Source organism: Sebastes umbrosus, chromosome 10 (assembly GCF_015220745.1).
Source record: "Sebastes umbrosus isolate fSebUmb1 chromosome 10, fSebUmb1.pri, whole genome shotgun sequence".
Lineage (NCBI taxonomy): Eukaryota > Metazoa > Chordata > Actinopteri > Perciformes > Sebastidae > Sebastes > Sebastes umbrosus.
The window spans coordinates 13,964,303-13,979,151 of NC_051278.1; the positions used below are offsets into that span (position 1 = coordinate 13,964,303).

General features: G+C 42.8%; 1 protein-coding gene across 1 annotated transcript; it reads left to right on the forward strand.

Annotated features, from left to right (window-relative positions):
- Positions 1-8,523: 8,523 nt before the first annotated feature.
- LOC119495274 (transmembrane protein 121) lies at positions 8,524-11,842 on the forward strand. The gene has a single exon (XM_037781608.1). The coding sequence runs from the start codon at positions 10,341-10,343 to the stop codon at positions 11,289-11,291; it is 951 nt and encodes a 316-aa protein (XP_037637536.1). The 5' UTR covers positions 8,524-10,340; the 3' UTR covers positions 11,292-11,842.
- Positions 11,843-14,849: the final 3,007 nt, after the last annotated feature.

A 14,849-nucleotide genomic window follows, 5' to 3' on the forward strand; every position in this document is an offset into this window, starting at 1 on the left:
GAGCTACAAACTTTAGCAAGTCCAGCTAACTAACACATAGTCCAAGGAGCACATACAGTAACACTATAACTACTAATTACTTTATGTGGCTACAGGTTAAGTTTTAAAAAAGCGACTGTTTATTTAAAACTAGAATTACCAGCTTGCAGTTATATGCCTCCGCCAACCAGTCAAGTTGCAGTTTACATCCATGTCTGTCCAAAATGTCATAATTAGCATATGAATTATTGAGTTATGGCTAAAAACGTGTTTTGTTAGGTCACAGTGACCTTTGACCATCAAAAGCGAATCAGTTCATCATTATTGAGCCCAAGCGGACGTTTGTACCAAATATGAAGAAATTCCCTCCAAGCGTTCCTGAAATATCACGGTCACGAGAATGGGACGTATGTACGTATGTATGTACATACAGACAGATGGACGGACAACCCAAAGACATAAAGCCTCTGGTCACGGCTGTCGCCGGCGCATAAAAATACGAAAACTTTCTGCCACTGTTATCAATATAAACTTAATATGTGGCTTGACAGGGAGCACCAGTAACAATGAGGGCAGGACTCAGTAAAAGTTCAATTAATCTTTGTAAAGACTGGTGGGTTACCGTATGGTTCAATCATAACCACATTTCTTCAACGTATACAATTCATCAAACCAATTCTCCACATGAGCTGCAGAGTAAACAGCTGCATCTTCTTACAATCCTCTTCCAGCTGTTCCCAGTGAAGAATCGAACTCCATAAAACTTGATAACCTCGATGGTCCACAGATTTCTGGATCTCCAGTCACTCAGAGTTGATTTACGACCCCGCTAATGTTCCCCATCTACCTCAGCTCATTACTACTGTGCATGGATTTTAGAATACATGTATAATGGTAGAAACTACAACGATTGTAAAACAAACCCATCCTCCACACACTGAGTGATTAATGGCCACTGTCAAGTCATGGCGCAATATTAGTGCAGCCAGTTACCAAGAGCTGCGTCTTGAGAGAGCTCTAGAGACAGGATGGCACATAACGTGTTTTACTCCCAGATAGGGTGAGTAACTGTCAAGAAGTTACATATCAGTCAGAAATATCTTGTACTGCAGTCAACCAGAGCTGTTTAAACGGCTACACACTATACCCGCCACATGATAGTTGATAATACTTTCTTAACAATAGCAGCATGCAAGATAAAGTTTCCCCAGTGGACTCAGCAAAGTTTATCTCATCAAGTGTAACCTCTCTATTCTCAGCAAGCAGAGAAACAAACACATGCACACACACAACCCTGCCTCATTAAGCTAACTAAGCAGTCGTCCTCGGGAAGAAGGTGAGTCGGGGCTGTGCAGTTTCTTCCATTTATAAACTCCTTCCCCAAATTAGCCAGGTCCCCTGTGAGGAGAGTTGGGAAACTTGCCACTGAAAATGCACACACGTGAATCGAGAGGCAACCCAGCTCGGTGCTTTGAAAAAGGAGAAACATGTAACATGAATGTTTTCCGTGAGGATAACATCATGATAGCCTCTTGTTCACAGTCGCCCTCAGAACGAAAGCTGATATTTTGGTTTTATTTTGTGATTCTTAAAGTTCTTGATCCTTTTTATAACTATAGATTTTGCAGGATTTAATAGTACAGTAGTCACCTCAGAGCTCATGCATAAAAAATAACATTTACCCAACATGACTCCGCAGCGGCGTGAAAAGAAAACAACTGATAAGTAATAGTGCTGCATGCAAAATGACTTTGACAAAGCGGCAACGCACGTGGACGTTTTTTATCTCCTGCTTTAGTTATGATTGTAGACAGTTTAATTAATGCCAGGCGTTTCTTTGTACACAAGCAACCTCAAGGGAGCGTGTGAATATTCTTTATGGGTAAATGGTTGCTCTGTATTCAATTAATCAGAGTGAGGAAACTACAGAGAGGCCTGCACAAACAGAAAATTCATCAATGATTTCAAGTCTAATAAGGCTGCAGACAAATCACTGTCCTACACACCATCAGTTGCGTACAGAATAGTATGTTGTTTATCTTCATATTTATGTCAACGCAGTGAACTTTCTCAGCTCCATGTTGCATTCAGAAAGAAGATTCACGACAGAAAAATTCTGAAAGGAAAAAACCTGTAACCTCATTTTATCGAAAGAGTCACGGTCATTAATATTGACTGACAACCTCTACGGTTTATTTTACATTCTTACAATCTATTTTGTTTTAGTCACTCAGCATCATTATGTGTGTGGCTGCAGAGTCCATCAAAAATTTATCCCACGTAGGGGCGGGGAGTAGACAGGTTAACAAAAAGCCTTTTAGGAAAATGTGCTGCCAATTAGCTCATCAAAACACAGCATCCCAGAGTGACACTAACTCCACCGCCACTATCATCTCAGTATTTACTGTAAATAAAAGGAGAAGAGTGAAGGTCCCCAGTGTAAAAGCACCAACAATATTTATAATACTACTAATTCAGGTTTTGTCTAAGGTCGTAAAATGACGTATGTTTACCAAAATCTAATGTAGTATGTGCTGAAGGTGGTACACTACCAGAAATTACTTCATCAAGTGCAGAGATTTCTGGCTTTTGAAACCCACTTTCTCGTCTGTTTTCGACCCAAATCTCACCGCCCATCGGGATTTACAAAACCCTCTCATCCCCCCAACTCGCCTCCTTGCATTTTCAGCTGCTCGGCGGTGGAACGTGTTGCTACAGTATGAGTCAGCAAATGGCAGCAGTTAACAGTCTGTTCTCAAGACGAAAACTACAAAGCATCATTACAACAATTTTATTTTGCTGGGAGCAGATCAGCTCTTCACTTGAGAATTTTCAAGCTCACTTGTATTTGTTGTAATAGTGGAGTTGTGACTGATTATTGTGTCACTTAGGGGTCACAGTTAGCTTTAGCTTTAGTCGTTAATAGGGATGAATAAAACTTAAAGGGGATATATCATGAAAAGAACTCACTTTTTCAAGTGATTATGCACATACATTTGGGTAAATGGAGTGCCTACCAATGCACAAACTGTAAAATAAGACAACACAGTCACTTTTTTTGTGGACTGTCTAGATCAGAAAACATGTGATTCAACAAGCCATACAGATTTGGCTCCCCTTCCTATGTCACATGCAGGCTCATAAGAATATATCGCCCACAGCTTGAGAACATATACTGTATATAAGAAGTGGACGAAGGCACCGTGACGTCACCATATTGGTTGTTGGTCATCACCATGTTGTTTTTTTGCAACCAGAAGTGACACAAGAGGGTGGAGCTCAGGAGAACCGAACGCTGAATAAGACGTTTTTAGGCGACCAAAAATGTTATAATTAACTATCATGAACTGAAAACACACTGTGAAAGGGTTAAAGGTATAAGACAAAAACACAGACAACTCCCAGACCGGACAACACCGTGGTAGCGACCTGTCAATCACAAGGTAGCCACACCCTAAAGCCTACCCTGCTTTATGGTCTATTTGACTCTAAATGGGACCATAACTTACTAAATGAACATCATGCTGTATTGAAGAAGACTTGAAACTAGCAATTGAGACCATAAACTCATGTTTACAATGTTTACTGAGGTAATAAATCAAGTGAGAAGTAGGGTCATTTTCTCATAGACTTCTATACTATCAGACTGCTTTTTGCAACCAGAGGAGTTGCCCCCTGCTGGATATTAGAAAGAATGCAAGTTTAAGGCACTTCCACATTGGTTTCTCTTTTCAGAGGGTGAATACAGCTATATTCAGACAGACAGTATGAGAATAATAATGGGATTTTTTTAACATTAAAGCATGTAAACATGTTCTGGTAGAAACCCAAAATACAAGTATTAACCTGAAATGAGCATGATACAGTATGTCCCCTTTAATGCTGCTGTGACAACTGTCAGTACTAAATACTCAAGCACTGCTCTTACATGGATAAAACTGAAGTCCCAGGAAGGTATTTAATATTTTCTGTTTACATAAATATCGCTGATACAAACTGTGAAGGGAATAAACTTGTTCAACCTGACATAAATCCTCTAATGCTTAATTCATTAATGGTGTCAAGTGAAGTTCTCTCTTTGCCTGGGGTTCTTTGTGCTGGACAGGCTGCAGCGGGAAATATTATTTACATTGGTTTCATCTTGCATGTCCAAAGCTGCGTTTCAGACGAAAAGGTATTTTGAGCCATGAATGATGATGCTCCCCCCACCTGCTCTCACACTGGGGGAGGCTTATATAAAAACAAATCTGTGCTCATGAGCAGTGATCATAAGTCATCTGTCGTGTCGCTGTATTTCCAGGTAGCATTTGGAGAGAACCGCCTTGTTATATTATATAACAACATTGCTTGAACTTTAAATGATTTCACGGATAATTCTTAGTGTTTATTTTGTTCTGGGTGGAGCGGGTTTGTTAAGTCGTACGGTTTTTGAATGAATATCAAAATGTCTCTCCGTTGATTTCCAGATTGAGGTAATAATGTGGCAATCATTCTCTTCCTCTGTGTTGCACAGCCCACCCACGTGGGACTCTGAACGAGATCAATCAAATGCAAATACTGTTAGATCCAGGTCTGCTTTGTAGTCATCCATCCTCTGTAAGAGATGTTGATGAGACTTTGTCTCACATTTGACCTGATGTCATGTCGAATATAGCAAAGATACCAACATACACTCCTTCCTTGTTACCGACGGTTAAATATCATAGCTACATGGACTGAAATGACCTGCACCTCCTCCTGCATGGGTGGGTGATGGGTGGTGAGGAGGTAGAGGGTAGACACCCTCCCCCCTGTGATCTAATAGCCCCATGGGGAGCAGCTTAGCCTGTCCACTTCATGTTTCCCATTTGGTGGTTAGAACCCTGATGGGGATGTTTAAGGATGGGAAGCCTTAACGCCCCCATTTGTTTTCCTGTAGGTAATCGATGGCAGACTCAGGGTTACAGCTAATGTGATTTATGTGTCCTATTTCCACTGTTATGCTTCATGTACAAATTGTCTTTGGTGATGTAAATTCCCCAATCTTTTCACAACTTGCTGACACCAAATCCCGGCTGCCAAACCAAAGCAATTAATCCATGTTTGTGTCCATTGCCTTTGTTTTTTTTCACCCTCCCCCCCATCCCCACCCCGCTAACAACACCTGCAAATCAGGACATGTTGAATGCTGTGACACTGATTGTTTGCTTAACGCTCATCTCTCTGTTCAATGACGACAAACGCAGAGACAAAGACGGAAACATTTCACCCACATTGCGTGTCAAAACAAGACAAGTCTCACGATAATTCTAATTGGTAGGTATTTCTATTGGATTTCATATGGCACAGCGCGGTGAAATTAACCATGCTCCACTCTTGACTCTTAAGTAAATCATCTACAGTCTAAACACAAAGGAAATCAAATCAGCCCTTTCATTCAGTGATGCATACCCTTGTAATTATGCCACTACCTGCAGCACTTAGGTGCACATTAATATCTCCCCTCAGCTTCGCTCCGGGGGAACATCGACGCAGTAAACATGGATTGTGTTAAAGTGTGTGATGTGTTTCAAAGTTGCAAAAGAAAACCTTCATCAACTGGGAAAACTGTGTTTTTAATAGACAGTAGTAGTCCTCTTATAAAAGCCTTGCAGACATTTGCACAAAGGGGAAAAAGGACGAATAGGCTGCTGATTGAACCAGCAATTGCAATCAGCCCAAAGAAGAAACTGCATTTGAAAGCCCAATTCTCTTACTACGGTGGTAAGCTAAGGGTAATTTGTTTTTTCTCCCGTGGCAATGTTTAGAAAACATATTTTATGCATTATTTAAGCCGAGTTCAAGGTGCATGCTTGCAATGTTGAATTTCTCCCGTGATATATTTTCTGACAAGATGAGAAAACACGTTTCTCAAGCCGCTGCACTCGGTTGTCAAGGGAACATTTTCTGAAAACAGAGTACATTATGCTCTGAGAAAGCATGCTCAAATATTTGCATAAAAGGCAAATACCACATTTAAAGGCAAAGAGATCGAATTAAACATTTCATCTTTCAAAACAGAACCGCTTTCTATCTACAACTCTAAAAGCCGGGATGAGAAAACCACAGCGTAGGTAGCCACTCCACGGCTTCCTTGCTTCCAGTGCTCTGGTTGTTTTCCGTAGACGCTTTATGTTGTATAGAGAATGGAGCTGGTGTTTTGTCATCTGATGTGTGTTAGCTTGCCTGGTGCTGAACAGTGATGATGCAGTGTCCCTGTCCAGGAGCCAAGGGCAGTCCTCTGTAGGAGGCTGAACGGAGCCTGATGGACGAAGGAGAGAGGGCACAACAGGACAGTCAAGGGGTGGACTTTTTATGGCTGAAATCTTATAAATCATAAAACATGGCCTTGTGTTGTTGTAGCAGTGTAATTATATTAATCAGGACTGAGAACTTTGACACACACTAACTGTAATAAACTAGTGCATAAATCAGCTCCATCTAAACAGACAATACCGTTAAGAGACGCCGATGTGACTCCCTCTACGCTCATGAATTATAAACACAGAGTGAAGGAAGCCAAAAGGGGAAATGCTGAGCGTGTATAAATGAAGATATTCAGCAGATGTGAATCAAAGTCCGAGCCCAGGTTAACTGCCCTTTTTTAATAGAGAGGTTATCATAGTCTTGGACTCCATTGTGCATTACAAAAGGCATGTAAATGAAGATATACATTATAGATTGCTGGATGACATGTGGGAGGAATAGCAAAGTGGATGATGGAGGTGCTGTATCAATCTCCCATACTGATTTTAGGTGTGTGGGGGGGGCGGGGGGGAGGGGATGAAACTATTAAGATCACATTGCTGTTCCCTGTTGGAGCAGACAAGCCATCCACTCATTTGCATTTATAGTTCAGGCGTTTAGCTGACGCTGTTGCTACAGTGACAGTGACTTTGAGCAAATGAGTGGGCAGGTAGCAGTTCAGTGTCTGGCTCAAGGACACTTTGCTGTTAACTGGATCAGACCTGTGACCTTTCATTACACAATGAGTTCTCTAACCACCTTCTCTGACAATGTGTTGCAGCAGCCAGTTGAACCTGCAGTAGGCAGAAAGTTTTTGGCATCATTGGGCAAAAATTACACAATAACTTTTCAGCATATTGTAATTCGAGTGTTCTGAGAGAAAACTAGACTTCTGCACCTCCTCATGGCTCTGCTTTCAGGCTTTAAACAATCTAGTCCAAGAGTCCAAAGAGAGAGCGTTCCTATTGGCTGTGCTCCGGCTGGTGGGCGGTGCTTGGTATTTATATACTACAAGATGTTTCTGAAAATATTTGATGCAAGAAATAGGCATTACAGTAACAGAATATTGATTCCCGTTTGATCAGCGCTGCCTAGTGTGACCGACTGACCAGAGTTCGCGAGTGATTGACAGCTGCTCAGAGACGGTCTGTGAAATCCTGCAGATGCCAATAGGAGCACCGGAGGACACCGGAGGACACAGAGGCACATGATTTTTTTTCAGACCAGTCTCATGCACTTCTGTCAGGATATAGTGACCATTTTATAAAAATAACTTTTTTTTAATCATATTTGTTCCCTTTCTACCAACTGCAGCTTTAAATTGGAGCCTGCCATGCGTTTTATAACAAAATGTACAAAGAAATGTTGTGGACTTTTTGCAGAGAAGGATCTTAACTCATCACTCTGCTTGCCGTGGCTCAATTATGGCTGAAAAATCCAGAGGAAATAGTCAATAAGAAAGCAGCTTGGTGAAAGGCAAACGGCTGTTTCGCCTGACTGATTTTTCAAGCCTCCATATGCTTCCATGATAAAGGCATGATAGAAGCCATAAACAGCCATGATGGCAGCTGTCAGTTGATAAATCTGCAACCATATCCATTCAGGCCTGCAAGAAATCTGCATGATTGATTGCAATTATGTTCAGTTGTCGTTACACAGTTGGATGAAAAGTGCAGCCACAGTGCATAGAAAACCAATACTTTTGACTCCTCAGTAACTGCAGTTCATTCAGTGAGCAGTAAATGGCTTCATACTGTAGTAATGAAAGCAGTTTGGTTCCTCTGAGGAAGGATTATCGCTAATTGGCCCAGCTGGATAAACAGAGCTACAGTAGTGGTGTTAGCATACTGCATGGCAACCTTTCCCCACCTTTAGACATTTTGTGCATAAGTATTATCTGCCAGCTAGGCATTATTACATCTTAGGGGATAAAAATGTTCCCTTGACATTTAGTCCCACCCAGCACATCTCCTGCTTTCTTTTTTTCTCTTCTCATCATGTCACTCCACCTCCACCTCCATGTCTTGTTTTTTTCCCCTTTGTAATTCGCTCTCCCCACATCTGTACCACCTTATCTCCCCTTACCCCTCATCTCTTTTGGTCTCTGGCCTCATCTCAGGCTCCTGATTCACTGCTCTGTCAGTAGATCAATAGAAAGGCTCTTTGTCAGGCGGAGCCACCACACGCCTCACCCTCCTCTCCCTCCCATGTCTCCCCAGACTGCAGACACACAGCCTGCTGGGAAGCTGGCTTTTTTACATCCCATACTGGAGAGCACATCCTCTTCTCTCACCCTCCCCCCCTTTTTTCTCCACTTTGGATCACTTTTCATCTCTGCACCTCAAAATGCACGCCGCCTTAATGGGATCCTCAAAGAAGAAGGCAACCAGGGCTCTTTCTGGGAGCCAAAAAAGAAACAGCCCGAGAAAATAGGATATCAGCATAAGACACAATGTGAAAAGAAGAGAGGGGGGAATAAAAACAGGGTGAGGGAGAGAAGTTGTGCATTCAGCTAAGCTGCAAAAGGCTGGCTCGTCTTCCCTCCCCCCGCCTTTCTCCACCCCCTGGAAAAGTGTTCTGTCTCTCTCTCTACCTCTTTTTCTCTCTCCCTCGCTCTGCAGCTGTGGTCTGCTGAGCGTCACCTCCACACAGCAAGTGCCTTTACTTGAGCAGAAGAGGCACAAGGAAGAGGAGGGTAGCTGCGAGAGAGAGCTCATCCCCAGGAGTGTGTCTGAACGCACCGGAGGAGCATCTCCTCCGACTTCGAAGAGAGGGGCTGAGGAGTGGGCAGAGGCAGACGGGCAGAGGCAGGCGCCGTTGGAGTATCACTGCGCTGGTGGTGTTGGCAGAGCGTGCTGAGTGGAGGCAGGGGAATCCACTGGCGCTGTTGATCCTGGTGTCCCTGGCAAAAGCTGCTAGAGCAGGAGACAGAGAACGGCGCAGCAGCCAGGATCCCGCCAGGGGGGGAGCATTTTACAGCGACAACGAAGCGTGGAGACAGCTGAAACCTGCACACACACGGGAAAACACACATGCACACAGCTGAGTGGGGAAGGACAGTCAGACACACATTTAAAAGATTCACTCTTCTGAAACGCACATGCACAGATACAAAATGTTACTTCATGGATGCTGGATGATGGAGAGGAAAACTTCTGGAGAGGAAATTCTCTTTTAAGCAGGACTTACTGCATAGATTTTTTCCCAGTAAGAATAACTTTCTCTTTTCGGGGAGTTGGAGGTTTAAACCCTCTATCTAAGCACAACACAAAATCAACTCTATTCTTAGTTACAGGAATTGAGAGCGGTCTTTGTGACCATTAAGATGCTTCCTCCTGATTCAGTCTGAGCAGTAAGTGGATTATGACGGCAATATTTTGGGATTTCTCTTTTGCTTAAAAAAAAAAAAAAGGAGAGAAATATATCCATGACTGGTGGATTTACGTGTGTCAGAGAAGGAGAAGATCCCGTGCGTTTTCTCCTCTCTTCTCCTGTGGATTACAGATGGGCTTTGTGATCTCCCAGTGCAGTCTCATGGATGATCGCTCGCTGCCAGTCATTAGGATAAAGTACAAAGAGGGACACAAGTGAGTATTCAGCTGGATTTTTATCTCTGAAGGCTTAAGCTTGTGTGGAAACAAGGGTGTTGGAAGTGAATCTGGAATGAGAACACATCGCAGCAGCTTTTTTTTTTTTCTATTTAAAAAAAAATTGCAACTCGTTTATTGAACTACTGTGTTGTGTTTGATGAATGATCACCAGGGTGTTAAAGGGTGACACACACATCCTGAGATTCATTCATTTATACGATAACAAACCTGTATGTTTACAGACCATTTGTCAATGAACATAATTTACTAAATGAGGGGTACTGTCTACCCGGCAGGTGGCTTGGGCACAGGCAGAGATTGATTGAAGTGATCTGTGTGAATCCTATTAATGCATCCTGGACTCTGGCCAAGGCAGAAGCAATGGAGGGGAACGCCGCTGTCTAGCAGTACTATCTGATCTGCCTCCTCACTGGACAAACTGAGCCCCCTCTGCACTCCCTCTTCAACAACACTCCTCCTCCTCCTCCTCTTCTCGCCCAGGCAAGGATGGTACCTCCACCTCCCACCAACAAGCCCCACGTGTGCCTGTCCACCATCATCATCATGAGCAGCATGGCGCTGATTGATGCCTACCTCGTGGAGCAGAACCACGGGCCACGCAAGATTGGCATCTGCATCATGGTGATGGTGGGAGACATCTGCTTCCTGATCGTCTTGCGTTACGTGGCGGTGTGGGTGGGCGCCGAGGTACGCACGTCCAAGCGAGGCTACGCCATGATCCTCTGGTTCCTCTACATCTTTGTGCTGGAGATCAAGGTCTACTTTGTGTATCAAAACTACAAGGCGGACAGGAAGAGCCTGGACGCTCTCGCGAGGAAAGCGTTGACCTTGCTGCTGTCCATCTGCATCCCGGTGCTGTTCGTGGTGCTGGTCGCTATCGACCACATGGAGTACGTTCGCGCTTTCAAGAAGCGCGAGGAGATCCGCAATCGCCTCTTCTGGGTGGTGGTGGACTTGCTGGACATACTGGACATCCAAGCCAACCTGTGGGAGCCTCAGAAGAAGGGGCTCCCTTTGTGGGCGGAGGGCCTGATGTTCTTCTACTGCTACATCCTGCTGCTCGTGCTGCCCTGCGTGTCCTTGAGCGAGATCAGCATGCAGGGCATCAACATCGTGCCCCACAAGATGCTCCTGTACCCCATCCTCAGCTTGGTGACCATCAACGTCATCACGCTCTTCATCCGCGGGGGGAACATGATCCTGTACAGGGACGCCAGGGTATCCGGGATCCTGATAGGAAAGAACATCCTGGCCATCATCCTAAAGACCTGCAGCTTCGTGCAGTACAGGAGACAGTTGCAGCATGCTTCTCCCGCCTTCGGGGTGGAGCTGCAGAAAAACTCGGTAGCCCACGCTCGCCCTGCACCCACCCCTCCTCAAGTGGTCATGCAGGACCAGACGGCGCTCCCCGAGGTGACGACGTGCGAACACACATGACAGTGAATCCTGGAGATGTCAATATGAATATATATATGACCCTCAGGACGCTGGCAGGGCACAACGCTCCACACCCTTTAGGGCATGTGAACACTCATGTGAACACACAGGGTGATGCTTAGTGGCACACAGGACACTGCAGACGCTTAGCGAGGATAGAGCAGTGCTGTATCCAAATCTGTCATGGTGCAAAATACAGTCTCACTTGTGACTTTGTTGAAGCATTTCCTCCAATGAATTCAGTCAACTGTGTATTTTTTCTAATTGTACAAAAAGATAAAAAAAAAAGAAAAAGGGCAACTACTGCAAGATTAGAGGATATATATTTTTGAATTGTGTGTGTTGCATTCTAATCTTAAACTTAAGGGTCTGTGTGCTGTGGTGTGTATTTCTGTTGCTCGAATGTTCTTAGTAGTCGAGGGCTTTATCACGTCAAAGACGGGAGGAGCAACCAATGCGAGAATCAAAGTAAATAACAGTTAAAGTGTGTTTTTATATGTGATTCTTTGATAAAGTATTGTGTACAAGATAAAGGCATTCCTGCTCTTTCACTGGCTGTAAAAGGTTTTATTTTCATGAAATCATTTAAAAGTTATTGGAGCGATTCACGTTGTAATTAAAAATCCAGCAAATGTCCTTTAATTAACCTGGGTTACAAAAAGAAAATAGACCCTGGTTCAATCTATAATTAGAGACTACTTAAATGCTGAAGTGGTGCCTTTGCGATGTCATTCATCTTGAGTGTGATTGTTATATTCCAGGCTGCTTATTTTGAGAGAGGAGGGAAACATTTGAAATACATTTTCTGTGCAGTTTTGAGCAGTTTTGATCACTGCAAAGGGTGACTATGGTGCCGTATAGGACAGAATACACAGCCGAGAGGTAACACTGCAGATGGATAAATGATTCCCAAATAAGGAAACCTGTTTAATATCCTCCTCAGGCGCTCAGTGGCTGTCTGTGCTTGTGCTTAGCGGCGGCGGCAGATCTTTGTAAGCACTGTCATTTTGTTCTTCACACAAAAGGACAAAATGGATACTTTGGTCCAGTGATGTGAATCCAAACAACAGCCAAGAAAACATCATGCCTTCTAATATGACAAATCCCCTTTCTGTCTCGAGATATCTTTTTTCTCTCCGTCACCACCAGTTGAGTCAGAGCTGGACTTTTTTTTATCTTTTGCTTTTCAGTAATGGAGACATTTTAGTGCTTTCTTAAAAAGTGATGGTTGTCAAAAGGAGAAGAAAAGCCACTGAGAAATGGAAGGAGGATGTTTTACTGGGTGGGCCGTTACTAACAAAGCCGGAGATACAAAGACACATTGAACAATGAGGTCAGGTGGTATATGACGCAGTGCATAAATGAAAATAACACAGTAGGGCTGCACGATTATGGCCAAAATGATAATCACGATTATTTTGATCAATATTGAGATCACGATTATTATCACAATTATTCATAGATATTAGGGACAAAATATTTTTATTGCAAATTCACATTTTAAATAAACAGAGCGCTGCTTTCACTTTCATGTTGTGCTTCATTCCAACTGTCAAAAACTCTAACTGTTTGCTATTGTCATCTATAGCAGTTATTTGCATAAAAACACACAATTCAAATGATTAAGAAATAAATTATTGTAATTTTCATATCAATATTTGCGCTAATTAAAATAATCTTGGCATTAGTAGTTCTAATTATATATTATAAGCTGCTTAGAGCTGGTGTTAGGAAGTTAAACAGCTCATATTTCTCTCTCTATTACCTATTTTATATATTGCTGCGAAAACATCTCCTTCAAACAACTGGATTTATTCAAGTTTCTCACCCCAAACTACATTTTAGATTACATTTGAACGCATCATGATAGGGGTCATAATTTACCATCGCCTAATACTCATTTTTACTGAGTACAGCTTGAATGCACCATAACGTGCTCCGTACTGTTGGCAGACGAGCCGTCTCCTTCACTCACACTGAAGAACTTCCACACCGACGACATGTTGTGTGTGTGTGACGTTACTGACTGCCGACGTAAAACTATCATGTGGCGGCTGCACATGTTTGTATGACCGGCAAAAAACTTGGATATATGAATATGAGATCGCTGAGAACCTGCCGGCATCGATCAGCTGCTGATTGACGGTGCATCTCTAGCTGTTAGTTTAAGAAGCGCTTGAGTTTTCTATGAGCGGAGCATTTTAACACCAACATCGCAGTCGATCATGTTAATTTAATTGTGGGAAGCCAAAATCGTGATTGCGATTAATAGTCGATTAACTGTGCAGCCCTTTAACGCATTTAAAAAAGAACTACATTTTCACAATAGTCCCCTTCTGTTGTTCTCAGGTTACTTTCCTTTGCATAATCTCTCTCTCTCGCCAGTGACTGCTTGCATAATTTAAAGCAGACTGTCTGTCCATGTTTGTTAAAACCCTGAGAGTGCAGAAGATGGTTATGTTCATCTGTGCAGCTACAGGAAGGTGGCAACTTTCTGCGCCCCAAACCAGGCTATCACATTAAGACTGCTGTCGCCAGCATTACTTGTCTGCGTTGATGTCTTGTAAAGTTAAAACATCAGCAATTTAGACACTATAATAAACTATTGTATTGTATTGTTTTGCAGAACTGTAGCAATGAAAGGAGAGCATTCATCCTTTAGAGTTATACTGAATGTGCTGAATGATGAATTCAGTTAACGTGATGAACAATGAGGAAATATTTCTGCAGAAATGGGCTGCATTGCTGCCTTGATTGTGTGGATGACGATTTAAGAATTTCGATAAAACAACGTCATTCTAGTGTGCTCTAGCATCTATACAAAAGGTTTACATAATTTGCACACAATACGGTTACTGCTCTTACAAAAGCATTCAAGTCCTTGCACACTGACGTTAGTGTTGTTCATAGACATTCAATCTTAAACCCACGTGTGTCTTTTGTGGTCAAAAGCAGAAAATATGGAGAAGAAAAACTATTCAACCAGCAGAACTCGGCTTATATAAGGAACACGGTTTATATAAGTACATCTATCCCAGCATGCAATGTGTGGAGGGCAGAGGACGCTATGGATAGGTCAGCAGTCCACTGCACAGCTAACAAACATACAAGCGTGCTCTTTTTCACATTATTTGAGTCTCTAGTTCATGTGGCATGCATTTTGACTGTGACAGGAAAAAAAAGCATCTATGGGAACACGGGGAGAACATTATGCAAACTAATGCTTCAAAGATTCAAACCCAGGTCCCCCTTGTGATAACTGAACCACTGTGAAGTCCTGCAAAGCACATTCTCATTCATTCCAACTTGTTCACACAAGTCACACAAAAACTAGATGGCTGAAGAAGGGATAATGAACTTGTTTTGGTTCTCAGTATTCAATGCAAAAGCCTTTACTTGCTGTACAGTATGCAATGGTGGAAGAAGTAGTAAGAGTAGTATTTAAGTAAAAAGTACTAATATGACACTGAAAATACTCCACCACAAGTAAAAATCCTGCATTGAAAACCTTACTTAGGTAAAAGTAAGTAAGTTGCTGGCGATCCTGACCGACTTTAC

Bases quoted from the DNA above. Each gene is read 5' to 3' on its own strand.
- LOC119495274 (XM_037781608.1), top strand. From the start codon at position 10,341: ATGGTACCTCCACCTCCCACCAACAAGCCCCACGTGTGCCTGTCCACC.